At 55.9% G+C, this 22,133-nt stretch overlaps 7 protein-coding genes across 8 annotated transcripts; all 7 read left to right on the top strand.

Moving 5' to 3' along the window:
• Positions 1-6: 6 nt before the first annotated feature.
• On the top strand, positions 7-1,414 carry ABB37_00339 (putative mitochondrial hypothetical protein; the record flags this gene model as incomplete). Its single annotated transcript, XM_015796503.1, has 1 exon — positions 7-1,414. The coding sequence occupies exon 1, from the start codon at positions 197-199 to the stop codon at positions 1,412-1,414; it is 1,218 nt and encodes a 405-aa protein (XP_015664511.1). The 5' UTR covers positions 7-196.
• Positions 1,415-2,408: 994 nt separating this feature from the next.
• Positions 2,409-8,358, top strand: ABB37_00338 (hypothetical protein; the record flags this gene model as incomplete). The annotated part of the gene is made up of 1 exon (XM_015796502.1): positions 2,409-8,358. Exon 1 carries the CDS (start codon positions 2,806-2,808, stop codon positions 8,356-8,358), a length of 5,553 nt encoding a protein of 1,850 aa, XP_015664510.1. The 5' UTR covers positions 2,409-2,805.
• An 847-nt stretch (positions 8,359-9,205) lies between these two features.
• ABB37_00337 (hypothetical protein) lies at positions 9,206-11,260 on the top strand (the record flags this gene model as incomplete). The annotated part of the gene is made up of 1 exon (XM_015796501.1): positions 9,206-11,260. One exon carries the CDS (start codon positions 9,206-9,208, stop codon positions 11,258-11,260), a length of 2,055 nt encoding a protein of 684 aa, XP_015664509.1.
• Positions 11,261-11,812: 552 nt separating this feature from the next.
• ABB37_00336 (putative mitochondrial Reiske iron-sulfur protein precursor) lies at positions 11,813-12,887 on the top strand (the record flags this gene model as incomplete). Of its 2 annotated transcripts, none has more annotated exons than XM_015796500.1 (1): positions 11,813-12,887. In XM_015796500.1, exon 1 carries the CDS (start codon positions 11,994-11,996, stop codon positions 12,885-12,887), a length of 894 nt encoding a protein of 297 aa, XP_015664508.1. In that variant the 5' UTR covers positions 11,813-11,993. The 2 variants fall into 2 exon arrangements, with proteins under 2 accessions (XP_015664508.1, XP_015664507.1); XM_015796499.1 differs by having other exon boundaries at positions 11,820-12,887.
• A 1,217-nt stretch (positions 12,888-14,104) lies between these two features.
• Positions 14,105-15,852, top strand: ABB37_00335 (hypothetical protein; the record flags this gene model as incomplete). The annotated part of the gene is made up of 1 exon (XM_015796498.1): positions 14,105-15,852. The coding sequence occupies exon 1, from the start codon at positions 14,758-14,760 to the stop codon at positions 15,850-15,852; it is 1,095 nt and encodes a 364-aa protein (XP_015664506.1). The 5' UTR covers positions 14,105-14,757.
• Positions 15,853-16,828: 976 nt separating this feature from the next.
• ABB37_00334 (hypothetical protein) lies at positions 16,829-18,757 on the top strand (the record flags this gene model as incomplete). The annotated part of the gene is made up of 1 exon (XM_015796497.1): positions 16,829-18,757. One exon carries the CDS (start codon positions 16,829-16,831, stop codon positions 18,755-18,757), a length of 1,929 nt encoding a protein of 642 aa, XP_015664505.1.
• Positions 18,758-19,826: 1,069 nt separating this feature from the next.
• ABB37_00333 (hypothetical protein) lies at positions 19,827-22,099 on the top strand (the record flags this gene model as incomplete). Its single annotated transcript, XM_015796496.1, has 1 exon — positions 19,827-22,099. Exon 1 carries the CDS (start codon positions 20,090-20,092, stop codon positions 22,097-22,099), a length of 2,010 nt encoding a protein of 669 aa, XP_015664504.1. The 5' UTR covers positions 19,827-20,089.
• Positions 22,100-22,133: the final 34 nt, after the last annotated feature.

Below are 22,133 nucleotides of genomic sequence, written 5' to 3'. Positions count from 1 at the left end.
GTGGTAGTCGCTTGTGTGTCTCTTGACGGTCGCTTTGCTGACGAGGCACATAGGCACACCTACAAGAAAAGCATTTATTTATCAAAATATATATCTCTCCTCTCCAGCTGATTGCACAGCTGCGTCTCAGCCTAGATCGAAAGGAGAGAAAAAAAAGTAAGAAGACAGCGCAGCGAAAACAAAAACAAAATATAAAATGCTGCGGTGCTGCGTGGCAAGTTATCGCCTAGCGCTGCTTGGCCTGGGCATCTCGGCGAGCGCCTCACCACTAACTGTAGGGTGCCGTGTGGGTCACCGCTGGTGCAGCACAACGAGTCAAAGCAGCGAAGAAAACAGCCCCTCTTCGAAAGCACAAGAGGAGGGAGAGAAGATGAAGAAGGAGTCTATCGCAGAGGACGGCGGCAACGCGGTGGTCACCGGCGAGGGGGCGGCGGCCGGGTCGGCCATTCAGAAGCGGCATAAAGGCTTTATTGAGCCGTCCAACGACGTGGTGATGGAGATGGCTCGCAAGGCCCTCGCCCGCGAAGGCCGCGACGAGATCCCCGAAGCGATCGTGTGGAAGTGGGAGACCACGGCCCCACCCATCTTAGCGCAGGGCAAGCAGAATATCTACGACATCACGGATGACATTCCCGAGCACGTGAAGCCATTCTGGTACCACGAGTACTATCAGCAGCGAGAGTACTTCCGCCTGCAGCGCGAGAAGCGGCCGCTGAAGGAGCGGGTGAAGTTGTGGGCGGGTGTGCTGTCGGCCATGGTGGTTGCCGGAGCGGCCCTCACCCTCTTCCGGGTCTGGGTGGAGCAGCCGCGCGAGATCCGGCAGCTGCGCGAGGAGCTGTTGCAGAACACCTACGGCCGTGTGCTGGAGCTGGCCGCGGGCCACGGGCAGAACATTGGTGCCTACCCGTACGCGGTGCACGAAGTGGTGCTGACCGACTCCAACCCGCAGCAGCTGCAGGCCCTGCGCTACCGTATTCCCCACACGGCCTACCCAAAATACGACGTGAAGCGCGTCCGCAGTGAGAGCTTGGACATCTTTAAAGATGGCGAGTTCGACTGCGTCGTGGACATGTTCGGTCTGTGCCACCTGCACGACCCCGTCATGGCGCTGCGTCAGATGCAGCGGGTGGTGAAGCCGAGTGGGATGATTCTGTTGTTAGAGCACGGCGCAAGCCCCTACCCGCCGGTGAACTGGTTCCTCGACTACTTTGCGCAGCAGCACAAGGTGAACACGCACGGGTGCAAGTGGAACTCGCCGATTCGCGCATACCTGCAGGAGTCGCGGCTGGAGGTCAAGGAGCTGCGGAACATGCACTACGGCACCACCTACTACGTTGTGGCCTACCCGGAAGTGCTTGACGCCTTCAAGGACCGCGACGCGGAAGCCGCTTTAGAGAAGAGCAAGGCAATGTGAGCAGCTTGGGATTTGGGAAAAATGGGGGAAAAAGGGAATTTAAACATTAGCAAAGGCGGCAAGAGTACGACTGGAAGAGCTGCTTCTTTTCTTTCTTTTTTTTCTCTTTGTGGTTTGCAGATAGTGCCGCACTTTGTCGTGCGCTCTTGTTGAGAAGTTGTGTGCTAGCCCAGCTGATCCTTTCCCCTTTGCGGCGCCAGTGGAAACTCAAAACATGTCGAAGTCGAAGAAGAAGAGATAAAAAGGCGTTTGCCGGCGCTGGTTGTTGTAGTTGCGCGAGTTGCTTGGCTACCACAAGGGCGAAAGCAGTTGTGCGCGGCTTCTTGTCGTTGGTTGCTGTTGATCTGCCGTGGGGGAAGTACGGGCAGTGGAAATTCGGGTTGTGAGCTTGCATTGCGTGTTGTAGTGGTGAGTTGCGTTGCCAACTTGGTAATTCGGAAAGAAAAGGCTTCGCTTTTCCCGATCATTTCGACCATTTTTTCTTTTCTTTTTTCTTGGAGTGTCGCGTCGCTTTTTGCGTTGCGTACTCGCTTCACACTAGCAACTACTAATCCAATACACGCTAAAGAAAAAAAAGGAAAGGAAAAGGCAGGAGACGATCGTGCAGAGGCAGTGTCGAACAGCCTGCTGGGGTTTTTTTTTTGGCGTCTGGTAAGAGCGTGAACAGGCTCGTGGCGCTCTCTCATAAGCGGCTTCTATTCTAGAGCAAGTAGGGTGACGTGGGCCTCTAAGCTCCCCTGTTTCTCCTTACGAAGTGTTGCGTCACGGCATAAGCGCTGCTTTCGTACATAAATTAAAAGAAACGGCGTCCGCTCGCAGTGCTGAATGCGGCGGAATCGCCTGTTGATGCTCACGGCGTCCTCGTTTGCTCCGATTCATGTGCACCTCAGTTTCACTCCTACTATTTCTCCTCTTCTTTTACGCACACTTCACGGTTCTTCATGTATTCATTGCCTTGATATATAAATGCATGCACTGTTCGTGACGTGCAAAAGACATTCGAATAACAGGTTTCTCTCTCTCTCGTTTCTACTATCCTTCAGGCTTTCGGCTACAAGGCAACACGTGCAAACTCCATTCCCACAAACACACACAGACAGACGCAGGCTCAAAATAACAGATTTTTTTTTCCTCTTGTCAGATTTGTCGTAACGGGAAGAAGAAAAGAAGCGGAGTTTTTTTGCAGAAGCATGCAGACATATTCGTGTTCTGCGGAGCATCGGACCATACCCATCACCTTCGACCCAGTCACCTCCACCCCTTATTCATGGACGCATGGAAACGAAGAAACCACCAACTTTTGTCTGACGTGTTTCCGGGACTCTCTTCAACCGAATGCGTCGTCTCCTCCACCCTCGCTAGCCGATGTCCTGCACAGTACGGTGGCGGTCATGACAGGACTGACTCAGCAGTGCCCTTCAGACATTCAGAAGATTAACTGCAGCACGCACAACGCAGTTCAGCGACGGTGGCTGTTACGCACACTCGACCCATCCCTTGGTGCGGCCGGCCGCTTCTCAGAAAATGATGCCGTATCGAGCCAACAAAACGTTGGGGATCTGTTGGCAAACATCATGGCTTTACTCTATCGCTACCTGGTGAACTACACTGACGCTGCAACCCGCAACGGCTGCCGCACCGTTTTTGTGGAGCTCGTGGTCTTCGTGTTCGCTGGATGGGAGCTGCTGCTCTTCGCAGATGACGCACATCAACCTACGCGTCAGTACTTGCCGCAGCGCTCGTCACCGTTACCGGCGCAAACGCATGCACCTGTGTTACTCGGCGAGGGAAATGCATTGTCATTCTCTATTGGCCGCGATAAATCGTACGACGATGCTGCCCAACGCGAATCGCACATCCTAGACCTGGTGGAGACTAACGGCGAAGCGGGTGTCTTTCTATCTCCCATTCACTATTCTGCGATCTTTCAAGCAGTGAGCAAGGTAGCTGGATGCTTTATCGATGTGATTATTGAGCTCACTTCGCTTCCGAACGCCGGTGAAGCACCACGCGACGGAGACGAGCAGCAACAGCGGCAGTGGAGGTACTTCGTAGCGGCATCTTTACTCCGCAAGGTGGTCCGTCAATCGCCCCTGTTCCGTCGCGTGATGCGGATCTATGGTCACGTCTGCGCGGTGGTCCGGCGGGCACTTCCCTCGTTCATTGAACTCGCTGAACGCGGGCTTTCTCCCCATGCAAGAAAGCGACGACGAGATGGAGGTAGCGTAGTTGGATCTGACACGGCAGCGGGCGAGAGTCACTCTTCCCTCGCATTGCACCTGCTTTTAGAGGCGATATCGACAGTTCTCTTTGAGCAAAAGGACCACCCAGCCCCGCAGTACCGTACTGACATGCATTTCATCGCCTCCCCGACTTCATGGAACGCATCTGCGCCATCAGACGGCACGATTCTTCTTTCGTCGCTGACTCGCTTGTTGAAGCTGCCGTTACTGCCGCCACGGCTGACACCTCTGGTACTGACCATGTTGCGAGAGTTTCTTCGTTTGCCGGAGACTCGTAAGGGTCTTCTGCAGTGGTCTTGCGGTGACATCATCACTACGGCCGCCTCCGCAGACCACCGAGAACCACAGGAGGAGGCAGAACTGCTGCAAGGAGAAGGTACAGAACTGTTGACACATTACGCTGGTTCCCCCTCGCCTCGCCTCCCCGTCGATCTCGCCGTCATCCTCGCCCCTCTTTTGCTACATCACACCGGCGAGGTGGTGGGTCTCACCTGTGCGGTCGTGACGGTGTTGCTGGACGGCCCGATCACCGACGACAGAAGCGTCGCCGCGGCGAGCTGCGCTGCCTCTGTCGCCGTCGCACGGCACGTGGAGAACTACGTTGTGCACGCTGTTGAAACCACAACAAATGAGACACGTGATTTGTGTGCGGCGCTGGTGAACTTGCTGGAGCTGGTGGCGACGATACTGGAAGCCGCAGAAGCAGCAACAGCGGTGGAGGCGGAGGAGGAGGAGGAGCAGGCGGCGCTCTGTGGGACCTTCTCATCCCTGGCATGTCAGAGACCGTCAGATAAAGGAGCAGTGATGCGAGCAGATGCTATGCAGAGGGGCAGCGACATGTCAGCGCGCTGGCGCGTTGTCTTTCACGTCGCGCACATCGACATGAGACTGTTTGAGCAGCTCGTCTGCGGCGCCGTCTTTCGACGTGCGACCCGCTCGCCGCGGATTTGGCACCCCGATGGGCCACAGGGGATGGTCAAGGACGATGACGCAGACAGGGGTGTCGACTGGAACAGTGTGGTGGCGTACGCGATCAGCAGTTTGCTGGATCGCCCGTTGGAGGTTGTGGCAGCAGCCGCAGCAGCCGCACCACCTACGGCGACGGCCCCCGCGCTGACTCTCTTTGCCTACCTCTGCTTCCTCAACGCGCTGGCGACGAGCATGGGAGCTGCCGTGCAAGCCATCTGGCCAAACAACCTGATGCGCGTTGTGAACGCCATAACGGAGCGTGTGGACAAAAAGTGTGCGGGTACCGCTGTCGTCGGTAGCGCTGATGCTCTGGTGCCCCTGAGCCGTGTACTACAGCCTCGTACACATCTGCTGCTCATTCGTGTCGTCGCGGCCTTTCTTCCCTACACAAAAACTGCACTACACCACGTGGCGCTGCTGTTGTTGAACGACCTCGTGCACTCGCACGGGCTCGCCTCGGCGCGGTCGTCGGAGCTGATGGTGCGCAGCACGTTCCACTGGGCAACAGCGTCAGAGACGGAAGAGGAGGCGGAGTGCCGCTGTCTTCTCTCTATTGCGACCCATCTGTTTCAGAGTCACAATGCGCTAACAGGCTCTTCTCGATGGTCCAGTGACGGTGTCAACAGCGGCAACGAAACCTGCCCTTGCTGTAGGTACCACGATGCATGCGAAGGAAGCGCGGCGAAGGAGTTTGCCTTTCTTCACAGGCTGTGTGCGCCACCCCCAGAAATCACAGCACGCAATCTCCTGGATGTCCTGCTGGGCCTCCACCCAGAGTCTACGTTGTTGCTCGATGCTCGTGCAAGCTTCGTTCAAACTATCATGGGGCACGCGCCGCTTTTGACTCCATTGTCGGATGCGGGGGCAGAGGCGGCGGACAGAATGCACGGCGGCGATCCTTTGGCTTTCATTTCGGTAACCACCGTAGCTCAGTTAGTTGAAGTGGCGGATGTCGACGTTAAAGCGGAGCTGCTCCTCGGCCTCAGTAACTGGGTGCGTGCGTCCTGTGTGGGAGAGGGCACCGTGAAGGGGATCGTGAAGGAAGCCGTAGAGTTCCTTGTTGACCAGGCAGGGGAGGCAGTGCAGCGAGTATCTGGCGCATCGACTGGCATCTCTGAAAAGTCGAATGATAGGCTTGCTTTACTGAAATTCCATCACGAAAACGACAGCGATGAGGGCGATGAGATCGACGGAGTAGCATCGTCGTCGCACGCTAGCGTGAAGCACGAAAGTGTCTGCCGCGCACTGCAGCGCCTTCTTTCCGTTGTCGCAGTCTGCCTCCGCTGGTATGGCGCGGCGCCGGATGACGAGCGGATTTCTTTTGCGCTTCGTGGTAGTGGTGATCATATTTCTGCTGTCGACGGGAACGAGGTGCTCCGGTTGCGGGCCCTGATGCTTTATGCGGAGGAGTCCTTTACGTTTCGGCATGGATTGTGCCACTTTCTGTTTGCGGTGGCGTCTCGTCATCACGTCAACGTGCACCGGCTTCTGGTCTTTCTGAATCGGCGATGCGGTTACCCGCGCTCGCAGGCCGCAAATGACCATCCACTGTTGTTCCCTGGACTCGGAGCTGTGGTGATGCTCGGCGTTCTTCTGCATCTCTCCGAGGTGGAGGCTAACAGCACGGAAGCGAAGCAGGCACCAAAAGATCCCTTTATCGATTTTCTACACGACACTGCGGCGTCCCACTGGCTTACTTCAATCTTTACGGCGCGGTGCGACGCTGAGGAAGAGGAGAATCTCACCAGTACGCCTCGTGTGAATAACGTGTGCTGTGGTGATCTGCACTTTGATATTCCTTGTGATTGGATGGGCCCGCTCGCGTTGGCCGTGTTTCCTGGACAACTGCTTCTAGCTTCACTGTTTCGCTGCGCACGCGCCGCGGATGCCTACCGTACCGCTTCGAGTGACGAGGAAATCGAAGGCATCGAAACCCCGCAGTCGAGAGAGAGTTCCCTTCTCCCAGACGACTTCCATGACGAAGGGACAGGAGCGACGGTGAGCGGCCTTGACTACATCTTCACCGAGGCGCAGCATCAGGTGCAGCAGCATCGTCGCAGCAGCCAGCTAGCTGGGAAAGCATCAGATCCGACTCTCCTGCGCGCCGGGAGCGTGCGGTACACGGCAGAGAGCCGACGCCTTTTCTTCAAGTCCCTTTTGTCGCAGCACCTCACTCCCTTCATTGCCGCGTCGCTGCGTGCTCCTGCTACGCCATCCGTGCGTGTCGCAGCGACAGACCCGTGCACTGCCCACATCCTCCGTCTTGCGTGCATTTCTCTGTGGTTCCTCACCTCCACCGAGGCCAGCGAGTGCGACGCCGTATTGACGCAATACGCCTTGCGACACGTGCGTCTCTGTCTGTGTCTCACAGAAGCAGAAGTAAAAAACAGCTACGTTGCCGTGTCGAATTCGGGAAAGGAAAGTGCTGCAGACGGTGATGGGGGTGGTGCGGGTCGTGTCGCACGCGTGCGCGGCCTCCCACGCCTCAGCTTGCTGGTGCTGCAGCTTCTGTACCTGCTGCTCATGCGCAGCAACCGATCTGCCGTCGCAACCGCGGACAGAGACGCCATCGTCATGTTTCTGTCCGCCGCCAAGGACGCATCAGCAAGTGCAGGTGCCTGGTCGAAGGAAGGCAACGTCGAGGTGCACGTGATGGCGGCGATGGTGGAGGTACACATGCGGCGCCTTCCTGACGAGCGGAGCCTCTGCGCAAATGAAGCGGAGTCGCTTTGGTGTGACTATATCAACCTGCTTGCTTTTCGAAAGCAGCCGTCGAATTTCATTGGCTCCGTTGCCCACCGCCGGCGTGTGTGGGTGCTCCTCGCCGGGGTCGAGGGTGTGCTGCGACTGCACCCCGGTAGGAAGTCTCCCGTCTTTCTTAACGATTCAGCGTCGGTGCTGGGTGCGTGCAGTGACCGGAGTCCACCGCGCGGCGACGTCGACGACGCGGAGCGGGTCCCCGTGTTGCTCCTCTTTGATTGGTGCCATGACATTCTCATCCCTGCCGCTTCCACCACCACTTTTTTTGCTGAGCCGCACAACAACGACTTGATGGCGAGCGAGGAGGCGCCGGAGGTGATGGTAGTGGCGGCTCGCATTGTGTACCTGTTGCTGCACCGCTGTCCGTCTTTGATAGCGGCCCAGGGTGGGCTGGATGACTTCCTGGACTCCTACTGCTCTGGCGTGGCTGCCGTGAGCGACCACCATTCATTTCCTTCGCCGCAGCACCTCGTGGCGGAAGGTTGGGTGCTGGCTGCGCTGTTGGGCGTCGTGTTGTGCTTTCCGCATTGGCATGTGCACGTGCGCACGATGGAGCTGCAGGTGGTGTGCTTCCTGCGGCGGCCAGAGGTCTCGCAGCTGCTGCAACGGCCCGAGGCTGCACCAGATGGCCTGTCTCTTGCTGCGCCTTCTCGCCCAGGCGTGGTCACCGACGAGTTGAAAGGCGAAGTTGCCGGAGGCGACGCGCCGCTGCCAAGCCTGGAACTGCGACTTGTCGTTCTCACGTTGATTGATGTAATTCGCACGTATGAACGGAGGGTGGCACGCAATGGTCGGCTGTCCCCCATCTCACGTGGACCTCTGCTACCTGTCGGAAGCTACGTGCCGTCCGCCCCTGCGGTGGATCACGTGAGTTCTACTCGGTGGTGGACACCCTACGCCATTCCCACTACAGAAAGGAGCAGCAAGGAGGGCATCCCTCTGCTCCTCATCTTCAATCAATTGCTGTGTTGAGAAGTGCGGCATGTACTTGGTTTATTTGTTTGTTTCCTGCGCTGCTTTCTGCGACTGCTATTCATTCTATGTCTACTCACTGTAAAAACTAATAATAATAATAATAATAGGGATAACAATGCTCATGGTAGACTTAAGAAACCGTTGAAAAGGTGAGCCCATATCCTGCGCGCATTTCCCACCTTCTCAGTTCGCGCGCGCGGAGTACTTGCTTCTGTCGGTGCTGCCGTCCTTCCTTTCCAAGTTTGTCGTCGGAGCGTCTTCGTGTTCCTCTCATCATCCTACGCCTTTCTCTTCCTCGATCTGACATCGCATCCGCTTGCGTTTCCTATCCATGTTGATCCTCTCACTACCCGTGCACGTCACGACGAGGTCTACAACTGACTGCATCCAGTGTTAGTGAAAAGCAGTGGGAGGAGGAGGAGGAAGAGAGAAAGGAAGGCAACAAAACCGATAAACGTGTGTGTGGGCGTGCATCGTCTTTGCGAAGGTTTGCTCTACTTTAGAAGGAGCTTGATGTTGTTGTTTTTGCAAGGATGACCTCTCCTCCTGCCGATAAGCATTTACACTGATTCGTATTTCTTTGCTTTCACTTTTATTATTATTGTTGTTTTTTTATTTTAGTTTTGTGTTTCGTGGAGTTATCATGTCAACGAAATTTCTTCGACGAACATGTCCGCTGTTAAGCCTGCGCTCCGTCTCTACAGCTGCACCGCCGCGCGGCAGTAATGGTGCTGTCGCAGCTCCATCCCCTTCCCCATCCACATCCCAGGATCAGCAGCAGCAGCAGCAGCATCAATCCACAGCAACTCCTCTTGCCACCAGCGACCAGCTCTGGGAGTCCGCAATGCACGACTTCTACGCCGAGTATGAGCGCTACGCACAAAACAGCTCCAATCTACTCACCACGACACGCGCGGCAGAGTTGGCGATGCGCCGCTGTCTCTCCAAACGGCGTGCCGCAGAGGCTTTGGAGGTGTACGAAATGCTGTGCCGGTGTGGTTTGATCGGCATCACGACGTTCTCGAGCCCGTCTTCTTCTTCTCCCTCAGCGGCGTTCGATACGTCTAGACGGACCGCTGATACATCTGCAGCTTCGTTAGATCAACTCGCTCAAGAGGCCCTGAAGCACCTGCCGCATCGCAAGTGCCAGTACTCGGTTCTGTCGCTGCTCATGGCAGCTGAGGTCGGTAACAGCGCCTTCGTCAACTCCGTCCTCGTTTATCCAGATGATCGAAGGGAAGAGAGTAGCAGAAGGAATGCTTCAAATCGCTCGGACACTCCTCCTTCGATGCTGCTTCCGCACCTAGAGGACGTGTCTGTTGCAGAGCTAGCCCGCATCCGTGTTCACCAACGCCTTCACGCCCTTCACACCACTGGTCAGCTGCAGCAGCCCTTGGGCAAAGAGTACTGCCTCGTCGCAATGCACGAGCTGTGCGCCGACCCCTCTGGTGTGGCGTCAACGACTTCTCTGACGCTTTCAGCAGCGTCAACAGCGTCAACGCAACTGTGCAATGAAATCGAAGTAGGCCCCCTCTGTGCCCTCTCCCGATGCGTGCTGGAGCACCCCTTCACGTACGCCACGCCGTCCGCCGCATGGGCCCAGCGAGAGCTGCTGTGGGAGGCAGACATGTGCGGTGACAGGTGGTCGTGGACTTCAACAACAACGGAGACGACAGCAACGTCAACGGCGAGGTCCGTGCTGGAAGAAGCCCTTGCCCCCGCAGACGCGGAACGCTTAATGCACATCGACAACTTCGTCTGCCCCTATCGCGCACTCTGTCGGAGTTCGCTGGAGTTCCTCGACACGTTCGTGCCACATTGGGATGCGCTGTTCGTGCGCAGAGTGGCGGAGACGCTGGTGCTGCCGCCGGAGGCACACGTAATCTTCCCTGCGAACTACAATAGATCTCGCGCTGCCGCTGCAGCTGCTGCTACTCGTCGTGGTGTTGCTGGCGGACAAGATGTGCTGCGCAGTACCACAGGATGGTCAAAGAACGCTGTTTGCGCGACCTCGACGTGGACAGACGCATCGGTGCATCAGCTTTTTGGTCCCCAAGACGCAGCAGGCAGCGATGTGTGTGTCGCTCATTCTTCTACCTCCCCCGTGTGTCGAGCCGAAGGTATCATAAAGCGACGCGTTCACCACGATGTCGTGGTGCCAGATGCCGCCTACGTGTTGCACCGCTTCCACCAAATTCGGCAGCTCGCCCGCCACCGCGAGGTCATCGTAACCCATGCGGTTTTCTTGGAGCTGGTGGCGGCTGCCTCGCGCACCGCGAACCCGCTGCGCTTTCACGCACGCCGGGTGCTGCGTGAGATCATGTACGCCACAACCACGGCGGTGACCGCGCGGGCGGAGAAGGCGGTACTCACGAAAGCACGCACCGCGCCGCGCAAGCACCCCAGAGCCACGTGCGGGTTTACCCTCCTCGGGCTTCAGGATGAGCTGGCGTTGCTGGAGCACTGTCCGGAGCGCTTTTTCCTGCAAGCGCACGCGGAGGCGAATGCACCCAGCAGCGTCTCTGTCGTGTTGGTCACGAAGCAGCTGGAGCGCATGATCGCTGCGCATGACCGCGGCGAAGAGTTTGCGGTGCAGAGTTCAACAGATGCTGACGTTGCGGATGGCGGCGCCGCCTCGACGACGACCATCAGTGCCCAAACTGCGCAGCTGAACGTGGACAGCTTGGTTAGTCATTTATTAGAAGGCAACGTCGGTGATGCCTCGCTGCGTCCTGTGCCCTCGTCTTCCAGTAAGCGGGCCGAGCCACTCTTCAAGAATCGCTCAGGCAGGCACTGGGCCCGGTTGCCCGCTTTGGTGGCGACGACGAACGACGATACGAGGGCGGCTGCGTTTGAATTGGGTCTCAGCATGTACCCGCCCGCCGGTGTTGCACCGTAAATAGAGAAAAAAGCCAAGTGTTTTTCTCTCCTTGTTGATGCCAGAGGGGGGAAAAACGGAGAGTTGCATTCGGGTGCTAGCATCTTCTTCTTCTCTTTTGCAATCAAAACTTCTGTTTTCTTTTTCTGTATTTATTCGCTTTCAGGACTCGTCTGTACGGACACTGTAGCATCTACTATCGTTCCTTTCATTCCGCTTTACCTTACCGAGCACGGAACGAACAACAAATACGTTTGCAGCAACGCAGCTCTTAACGAGTTGAACGCAGAACGAAGAGGAATCAAACGGCGCTTTCGCTCTAGCGAAGCCGCTTGACACGCCTCTGGGTTCCCGCCTGTGGATCTCCTCCTTTGTTTCCGTGGTTGTTGTTGCTGAATGCGAAGCAACGTTGTTACTTTTGGCTGAAATCGAAGGAGGGAACGAGGAGCGATCAGCGAGCGAGGAATTCTGCTATATACACAAATTTTTGATATTTATTACCATCTCTCTCCCTCCCTCTCCCTCATTGCACCCCTGCCCTCTACTGTCTCTCTCTCTCTCTCTGTGTATGTAGCCCTAAGTAGTTCAGTATTAATAGAAAAAGGAACGCTAGCCATTTTCTTTTTCCCTCCTTGCTGTCGCCTCGTCGCAACTTCCGCCAGTGGCCGTATATTTATATTTATTTGTATGGTACGACGTTAAAAGAAAAGAAAAAAGAGATAATAAAAGGAAGAGAACACAGCGAGACACCATCATGTTCCGCCGCACCTTCGCCACAGCCTTCCAGGCGACCCGCGCCGCGCGTGTATCGCTCGTGATCAAGCAGTTAGAAGGTAACGCGCCACTGACGAAGAAGGACAAGCCGGTCAACTCTTGGGCCGATGAGTTCATGAAGCCGCCCCAGTCGGATGAGATGACGAAGAAGTACGGTCGCTACGCCAAGTACTCCGACCCCGCCCTGTGTGACGTGGATACGTCGGAGGAGGTAGTGCTGAACACGTACCCCGACGGCGCCGCGCCGGGCCGCATCGAGACCACTGCGGGGGTCGCGCTGAAGGACTTCGACGCGTCTATGTGGGATGAGGAGTTCTTCCGCAAGCACATCCTCAAGCCGAAGCTCGCCGACGACCTGCAGGACCGCGCGCGTGTGACGGACTACGCGCTGAACTCGGCCATGCTCGGCTTTGTCATTCTCATGGCCCGCTACGCCCTGCTGCCGCTCTGGTACGTGGGCCAGCCCGCCCTGTCGATGGTCGGCCAGATGAACATCGAGGCCGAGGTTGGTGCCCTCGATGAGAAGGAATGCAAGACGGTGGTGTGGCGCGGTAAGCCGGTCTTCGTCTACCGCCGCTCGGCTCGTCAGATGAAGGAGGTGACGGAGACGCCGATGTCTGCCTTGAAGGACCCGGAGACCGATGAGGCGCGCTTCCCTGACCAACGCGAGAAGGCCGTCGTGATTGCCATCTGCACCCACCTCGGTTGCGTGCCGATTCCGAACGAAGGACTCTTCAACGGGTTCTTCTGCCCCTGCCACGGCAGCCACTACGACCCGTCAGGCCGTATCCGCCAGGGTCCGGCGCCGCTGAACCTCGAGGTGCCGCCGTACCGCTGGATGGATGAAAACACCATCTACATGGGCAAGCTGTAAGCCACACGTATGCGTACATTTATACTTCTGTGTGTGCTGTTAGATTTCTCTTCTGTTGTTGATGGGTGTCGTGTCGGATTGGGTATGTGCGTGTGTTTTTTCTCTCTTTACAAATTAGGAAGCTTACAACTTATTTTAGCTACTTAGTATATCTTTCTCTTTCTCTCTCACCCTCTTCTCCGATTTACGCTCGCCAATTCCGCCTCTTTCTCTGTTTTCCTCAAGAAGATGCCGCTCGTGCTCCCGCGCTTGCTGTTCTGTTCGTGAAGGAACGAGAAGAGACGAGGTCGTTGTGGAACTCGATACGGATGCGACAGCAAAGAAAAAGAACACGATCAGCACAACGACTTTCCCTTTCCGCCCACGGTCGTTGTTAGCAGCTCATGTTCGTTTACATGTTTTGGGTCACCGTTTTTGTTTGTTTTTGCTGTTTTTTCATTCTTCTTCCATTTATTGGTTTATTGCAATGCGCCCGTGCAACGGCGACGACGGTGTCGGAGGGCGAGGGAGAAAAAGAAGAGCGTTGGAGAGTGGAGGCGGAGGGAAAAGAGAAGATGGAAGAAAACAAAAGAAAAAACGTTTAGATGTGCGTTTGAGTGTGCGCGAGCAAACGCCGGTGTGTGGACGCGCAGTTCGAGAAGGGGAATAGAAGCCGCTGTCTCTCTTATCCTTTTGGCTCATTGCTCCCGTATGAACTGGGCGTTTTCTTTCTTTCTTTTTCCGTCTTCTCTTCTATATTTCCTGGTAGTGGTAATTCATGGTTCATGTTAAGTGTAGCAGCACGTATCCGTGCATAAACAAAAGTACGACAGTACCAATCGTTGCCGCCTCAGATGTTGTTGGTGGATCGCAAAGCGTCTCGTTTCCTTTTTCTCTTCTATCTACCCTTCGCCTTGCAGAGGGTAGCCTTTTGCTCGAGAAGCAAAGAAACGCGCAAAGGGCAACGGAGCACGTCGCCAGCGACGTGTCTTCAAAGGCGCCTTTTTTTCCTTCGCAGATGAACGTTCTGCGTCGGTGTTTATTACTGATGTGAATTGTGGAGCGAGCGGCAAAGACTGTCGTGCAAGCTATACACAATAGAAAAAAGATGTTCAGCCACGCATGCAGTGCTGACTTGTGTTCCATATCACCTCTCTCTTCTGTTTCTTCTCCTTCTACTCGAGATATGTTTTTTTTACTTCCTTTCCTTCCTTCCTTACTGGTTTTCAATTGGAGCAGTCATTACCTGGCTATCTTCCGCTTTCGTAGGGAAGTCAAACGCACTTTTTGTTTGTCTGGTAAAAGAAAGAGCGCTTGAGTTTCCTAAAGCTTCCTCACAGCCTCTTCTCAAAAATATATTTCGTAGCCGCACATCAACACCTAATAATAATAATTATCGCAATCGAATACTCGATATCATTTCTGTTCTTTGCTTAGCGGCTTTTCCTCTGTGATGAGCGACTTACGTTTGCCATTTCTTACGCGTTAGACAGCACAGCAAGCCCACTATTCACTTAACAGCACTCCGAGTTTCTAATCGATTTGTTATTATTATTTCTTTTCCATACGCTCTTCTGGCGTTTTTGCCCTAAACTCTTGCGTCATCTTTATGGTAGGTCTTGTACTTGATAGTTTTGTTTCACGTCTATCCACGAACACTTTGCTGGCAACCGCCACGTGCATCTGAGGCGGCCTCCCGCTTCTCTTTCTACTTTGTTTTTCCGTTATTTTTTTTTTTCTAATTGATTGAGGGGAGGACCTAGAAGCCGTTAAAAGAGAAGCAAAAGGAGCGCCGATTTTTTCAGAACTTCATCTTGGCGTTCTGCTCATCCTGCGTGTGCGTGTTTTCTTTGTTGGAGCACCGATGCGACAGCACAACCACGGCAGCGACATGGCCTCCAGAAGTTCACGAGAGTCCCTCAAGCGGCGGCGTGAAGGGTATCAGCTCTCCCTGCACCAGTACGCGGAACTCAAGCGACACCGCACGAGTTGCACAGAGGAGTCGCACCCGACGGAAGAGCTACAAGCAACGAATGCCAACTTCGCGCAGCAACACGATGACGATAGGCAAACACTGCGCGATGCACCCTCTCTAGTTGTCTTAGCGACAGATCAAGGCTCAGCCGCCCTCGCATCCCGAACGAGCAACACCTTTATGCACACCAAGAATAATGGCTTCCCCGTAGGCACAGCTAATACGGTTCCACCGGCGTTGCAAACCAGCGGTGAAGTGGATCCCTATCGCCACCATGCAGCAAGAACTTCTCATGAACTCTCGCTGCAACTTCGACCTATTCGCATCGAAGTCGTGCGCGGCGACAGCGGCCGTCGCTGCTCCTTCTATCTTCAGTCCTCGTTTCTGTACTCGTGGCACCGCGGCAACCACTTCTACCACAGCCTGGACGGGGAGCAGATGGGACTGGAGCTGCACGAGACAGTGCTCTGTCTGGTGTCGGCCGTGCTCGCCCGACAGCCGCACGATCACGCGTTTCCTTTTCCCGTCTCTTCTCCCTTGTGGCCGCTGCAAAACCCCACAACAGGGGCCTTGATGTGCTACTCGGATAGGTTGGATTCGCCCGGTGGCGACGATTACCAGAAGCGCGCACACCTCCACAACGAAGAGGCAGCATCACCACCCAACACCCCTCTCCTCTTCTCTCCTCGATACGCGTACGAAGCGGCACAAGTGTCACGGCGACGATCACCCCCCACGTCCCCTGGCGCGCCATCCAGCGATATCGTCTCGCATCTTGGCAGCTGCAGCCCGGCCCTCTTCGTGGATTGTCTGTTGAAGTGTGTGCACGATGAGGCTGCCCTGCCCGACGATCACGGCTGGGTGTACCTGTACCATGGGCGTCACATCGCCACCGACGTTGGCCGCACGCGTCTGCTCCACGATCTTTTTGCACTGGGGTACTTCCCTCACAACGCGTCAGAGAATGGCGTGCAGTCAGCCCTATCGGTGTGCGTGTTTCACAGGTACTAGCGTGACGAGGGAACCGGTTTCCTTCCCCCCCCCTCATTTCTCCTCTCTCTGTGCCGCAAGGCCCATTTGTTGATATTCTGAAGTAATTATCTATCTACATCCATCTCTAGGTATTAAACCACCACGGCACCGCCTCTCTTTCGGAGGACCCTGTATTCACACGTAAAAGACGGGAAGAAGGTAGGGGAGTAATTAGGCAGTGAGGGTTCGAAACTCGCACAAGAAAAACAACAGTGGCAACGAAGTACGCCACATTTAGCGCCGACGTCGCGATCGAGTGCGTCTTTAAGACTTGTATCTCTCTCTCCCCCTCTCTCTCTTCGATTTGTGTCACTTAACAGCAACTATTTATTACTTCCCCCCCCCCCCAATCATCACCTGTTATTGCGTTTTAGCCCCAGAAGACAACGCAGTAGGAAAAGCGCTTTTCAAGGAGGCCAACGCGCTGCACCTATCATACTTGTTGCACCGGTAGCGATTATGATCCTTTTTTGTCCGTCACTCAATTCATCTTCTTAACGTCGTTCATTTTTTTTTTCCTGTTGTTGTTCTACCTCATCAGCCGTTCTTAAATTCCGATCGCGGTTCAGCCCGCATCGTTGGCGGGCGGGGGACGGAGCGTATAGAATCGGCGTCACGAGTTCAAAAGTATATGTCTGCTAGCGTATTTTTCTTTTTGCCTTAACATCGTTGTTTTCTATATACATAGGTAGCTGTTGTTGCTGGCGAGATGCGAAAAAATGATTCAGTACAAGGCTGTCGTCGTCCCCGCAACTGCTGGACTTCGTTTCTGCTAGTGCTTTTGCTGTGCTGCATGTTGCTCGTCGCAGCTGCGCGGGGCAAAGAGGTCCATCACAATTCAATACCGCACGCAAGCGAAAATGCTCATCGTGCTTCGGCGCTGGAGATGCCGCGAGCGGCGGACGACGAGGGTGTGTGTCCGAGTATGTCCTTTCATCTTTTCGTTGCCTCAGCGATGGGTCTCGCCTCCAGCACGCGGGCCCTTGCCACGTGTACTACGAAACCTTACAGCACCATCTTCGATGATCTGCAGTTGGCCCGTCAGGATCGCGAAGCCAGCGATACCCTCTCCTCCAGATTGTGGCGCCTCACCCACGGAAACTCCGAAGAGTTCGCTCTCTACGACAATGCGCTCGACTTCCTGTCCTTGCAGGCGGAGATGGGAGCGTGGGTGCGTGCAAACCGCACCGTGGGCATGAATCCGTCAGCTTACGAGGCTGTCGTGCGTGGTGCCGCCGCCGTTCTCGGTCTCAAAGCGAGTCTTTTGGAGAAACCGCTTGTCGAGATCCCTGCACGTCTTGCGTCGCTGTCGGATGTTGGGCAGGTAAACTGGACGCTGAGTCTTACGCAATGCAGCAACGACAGCAGCTGCATCCAGCAGGTTACGCAAGACGCGTATCGGCTTCACGCCAACGCCTCACTACGAGCGGCACCCCATATGATCGTCTCCAACGCCACCTTCACCCGGGCGCGCAAGTACTACGCGCAGGCGCTGTTTCCAGGCTCGATTGTGCGGTCATTCCAGCTCGACCCGGCGACGACACGTTACAGTTTCGATCGCAACTTGCGGGGGCTGCTGCGCGCGGTTCAGCAAATGTGGGACGGTGTGACACGCGAAGCAGAAGCAGAGTCAAAAGAATCAGAAAGAAGGGGGGAGGGGGACAGCAGCAGGGCGAGTTCTATCCCGGGTCCTTACTTGCCTTTTCTGCGAGAAACCGACATCACAGGCCCTGAGCGACCGGAGACGAAGCATCTCACCTTCACGGACCCCGCCTATCCCCGCCACTTGCGGCACTCGGGGGTGAGTTTGCAGCCGCTGCAGCGGATTCTGCCGACGGCAGTGCTCTACCAAACCAGTGCGGATTGCACGAGCTGCGGCCTCTTCGACCGCGCCTTTGATATTCTGCCGGCAGTGTACAAGCGCCTGTGTAACCACAACGACGGGAGCATCGTCAGCTGCAGCCCCATCACTCTTTTCATCCGCACGACGCACGTGCGGTCGTTTCAGATGCTGCCCTCCATGGAGCTGTACGCCCGCCTGGCCTACTCGCGGAGGGCCGTGCTGCGTTTGGCGGACCTCAGCCTGCGGCAGGATCAGAAGAAAAACCTGCACGACACTGAGGATGGCGATGACACTCCGAGCGTTGGCGGGAGCGCCTTCTACAGCGTTGAGATGAAGTACGGAAAGTGGAGTGCCGGCATTGAGGATGAGGTGCTTCCGCGGACGCAGTTTAAGCCAGAGTTTGTTCCGCTTCGTCTGCAGGCGAATGTGGCCACCGTGGAGGAGGCAGTGGTGAGCTTCATTACCGAGCTGGTGGGCAAGGGAGTCATTCAGTTCATCTTTTTGGACGCGGAGGAAGTCTCGCAGATCACGGCGGAGAATGAGCGGGTGAAGAAGATGCTGCGCGAACAGCAAGAGAAGCAGCAAGAAGATGGTGTGAATGGCACACGCGAAGAGCGAGACAAGGAGGCGATATCCAAAAACTCATCATCGTCTGACGCCACCGCCCCGCCGTCGCCCAACCCAGAGGACCACCCGCGATATCGCAAGCTGGTTAGCTTTGGAGACCTCGCCGCAAAACTTGTCGCCGCGCACACACGTGCCGTTTTTGGTGATGTTGGTCTCGTGCAGGCAAACCCCACACATCGCCGTGGCAGCTGGCGTCGTGGTGGTGGCAGTCTTAGCAACGCGGGTGGTGCCGCGGAGTTGTCCGCGCCTGCGCCGCCGCCGTGGTGGGCGTCGTCGTGGATGGTGCGCGTGCTCCGCGCTGTGTGGGACCTCCTCTTTTCCGGCATTGAGCGTCCCCTGTACCTGACGGTGTTTGCCCTGCTGTGTCTGTATCAGCGGTGGTGGAACCGCTGGCATCAGGTGTCTTACTGGTGAGGAGGCGGGCACCAATAGCGTTTTATTATGCTTATAATTCTTATTAAGGGTTCATACAGCCGTTCTACGTGTACATCTTGTCTCTTCATCGGCGCCTCCATGATTTCTATTCGTTTGCAATTACGGTTCTGTGGCCGCCCACCGCGAACACCCGACGGTGATCCTTGAAGCCTTCTCATCTCCGGCGCGGCGAAATCCGCGCATCGATCATATTTGTTTATGAAAAACATGGCTGCTCATGGATACGCTCTCGTGTTTTTCTCTCCCTCGTCCCCTCTGCCGCGTCGGGCTTTTCGCGCCATGTTTCTCTGGGTCTTCGTGGAGACGGGATGAAAGAAGATAAGAATAAAAAGTGTGCTACGTTCTATCAGCTCTCTTCACTGCCCTCTTTCCCCTCTCTCTCTTCCCTTTTGCGACGCCGCGTTACGCGCGACCCAGCAACGAAGGAAACTCAAAAGAAGAGCAACATGAAATATGTATATACCGCCTTGGAAAGACGCCCCAGCGTTTCGTTTCTGGGTTTTCTTTTTTGTGAACGCTTAATGTCGTCATTTGCGACATCTTACGGTGGTAAACTCCGCTTCTTCTTTTTGGTTGCTTGTGTGTGCGTGTTCGTTTGGTGTCTTTGGGGCGTTGCCAACGTATCTCCTTTTTTTTTTCCTTTCCTTCCTTGCGTCCTTGGCAACCCTTTCTTAAGGGAAAAAAATACGGTGCTAATCATAATAATGAGGATATGAGAATCATAACTGCACACCGGACGCTACTCAATAAAGTAAATTCAACGTTCATCACCACAGCTATTGGGGGAGATCTATGACGGGTTTTTGTTGCATACACCCCACAAAAAAAGAGAATGAAATCGGAAGTTCTTTTCCAGTATTGTCGTTGCTTACCTGCCTCCGTTGCTGCAGCTTCGTGGTTGAGGGTCACGTCTGTACCTCCTCAACTCTGTTACGCTGGAATGTACCAGCTCGCTTTCTTGATGTTCCCACAGTGCAACCGTGTACCACCTCCTCCTTTTACTCCTGTCTTTTTTTTCTTTACAACTACCTTTTCTCTCCTTAAAACAGATTCACATCTGTCCGTTCAGGTGTGAGCTTGTGTAGTGGAGCGTAAGCGCTTCCTGTATCATACTTTTTTTTTTGCTGTCTTTCAAGACTCCTTTCTAAGCTCCGAATACTTTCACGCCATCTTTTTATTATTATTGTTTTCTTTCCCCTCACAGTGTTCTGATTAATAAGTAAGCCTGCACCCGTACGTGTGTGTGTGTGTGTGTGTGTCTCAGCTTTCTTATACCCAATCATTTCTCAGTTTAAAGAGTTAAAGAGGAAGATGAACTCCCAATTGTCTCCTGCGTCCCTCGACGGCGGGGGTGCCAACTTCATGCACCGCGATCGATTTGAGGTGAACCAGTACGTGCGCGTGCAGGTATCCGCGACCCGCTTCGCCATCGGCGTGGTGACCTCCATCGACGAAGATCACGACAAGGCCACGGTGGAGACGCGCAACGGCTACGAGGTGACCCTGCCCATTTCGTCCCTGCACCGCGCCTTCTTGGTTGTGCTCGATCTCAACGGCGTGCTCGTGGCGCGTGGTCGCGGCAGCTTCATCCTGCGCCCACACGTGATGGACTTTTTGAAGTTTGTCTTTTCAAACTTCGTGGTTGCTGTGTGGACGAGCGGGTTGCAGCGGTCGTCCAACCCGATCATCGAGCACGTCTTTGGCAGTTATCGTGACCTCCTCCTCTTCACGCTGTTCCGCGATTCGTGCGTGTCGAAGGCGACGCCGGAGAACCCGTACGGCACGGAGAAGAACCTGCAGACCATCTTCGACCGCTACCCGCTGAGCTTCCACGCCGTGAACACGATCATCATCGACGACTCGCCCGACAAGTGCTCACACCCCGATATTGCGCTGTGCCCCGTCCCATTTAAGGACCCCGTCGCACAGAGCCAGGATGACGGCCTCTTGGAAACAATGGAGACGCTGCGGCAGGTGCTGCTGCTGGACTCCGGTGCGCCGCTGATCCTCGCGGCAGAGGAGCGCCTGCACCGCTTGGCGGAGCAGCAGCAGCAGCAGCGACACCGAGACGAAGATCAATCGCAGCAACCGCAACAGGAGCAGAGTGGCACGACCCCGCCCTCTGTCACCGCACCCGGCGCCTCCTCATCCAATTCGGAGCCGCAGCACTCGCCTGAATACCCCGGCGTGCCAGCAGACATGGAGGAGGTCGAGCTGTGGCGCACTCGGCTCTGCTGCGAGAACCTAATGGGCACGTGCGCACGCGGCGAGACGTGCCCCTTCAGCCACGACCCCGACGACAGCCGACCCTGTTCGCGCAAGAGCAACTGCCGTTATCACGGCTCGCGTTGGCCCAAGACCAGCGAGGAGGCGGAGCAAGAAGTGGCGCGGCGCCAACTGCGCGAAGCCAAGCAGCGGCAGCGCAAGGTGGAGCTCGAGCAGCGCCGACACGAACAACAGCAAGAGAAAAACAGCCGCCGAGGACAGCTGCGGGGCCCGACAGATCTGCTGAGTCAGCTACAGCAGTCCGTGGCATCGTCGTCGTCTTCGCTCCCTCTGCAACGCCAGCGGGGTGGGGGCGGTGGCGGTCGTCATCGCCAGGAACGGCGGCACCCCCGGCGCAACGACAGACGGGACGAGGATGCGTGGGGTGGAGGAGAAGAAGAAGCGCACGACAACACGATCCACGAACAGCAACAACAGCGGTGGAGCACGGCGACGGCAGGGAGAGGGTCCTCCCCCACGCAGGGATCGTACAACCTGAATGGGCCACAGGAGCGTAGCGATTGGAAAGGATCGACATCGTCGCCACACCCCACGGTGGGTGACGCATTTGGCGAAGCCTCGTACACACATCTAAACGGCAACAGCGGCAATAACGACAACCACCTCAGCTCTAGCTATCGACGGCTGATGCAGCACCACAACCAGAACAGCCTCAGCCACAACGCCAGCGCGGACCTCCGCCACGAGGCACACCCGCAATCTCACGAACAACAGCGACACGGCCAAGATAGCCAAGTTGCAGAATCAGTGTCTTTCTTCTTCCAAAATGCGACCACCACCACTATAGAGCCCTTCAGCACACGTCCAATCGCGCCATCGCCCCCATCCGTGCAGCAGCCTGCGATGCAGCCCTTCCCCGGGCCGCCCGCCTCGCTGTTCGCGGCGCCGTCAGGGCAAAATCAGAACTTCGGCACGGGAGGGAGCTATCGCGGGTTGCCGGAGCCGCCGCAGCCGCAGACCATTCACATTAGTGGAAGTTGTGGCGACTCGAACGCCGTTGTGAACCAGCTGCAGGCACTCATGCGGAAGAGCTAGCTGTGCGGTGTTCGTGATGATAGTGATGGAAACA

The sequence above is a fragment of the Leptomonas pyrrhocoris genome (genome assembly GCF_001293395.1).
Source record: "Leptomonas pyrrhocoris isolate H10 chromosome Unknown, whole genome shotgun sequence".
Classification (NCBI taxonomy): Eukaryota; Euglenozoa; class Kinetoplastea; order Trypanosomatida; family Trypanosomatidae; genus Leptomonas; species Leptomonas pyrrhocoris.
Note: the sequence above shows the minus strand (reverse complement) of the source record. Positions and strands in the feature narration are given on the sequence as shown.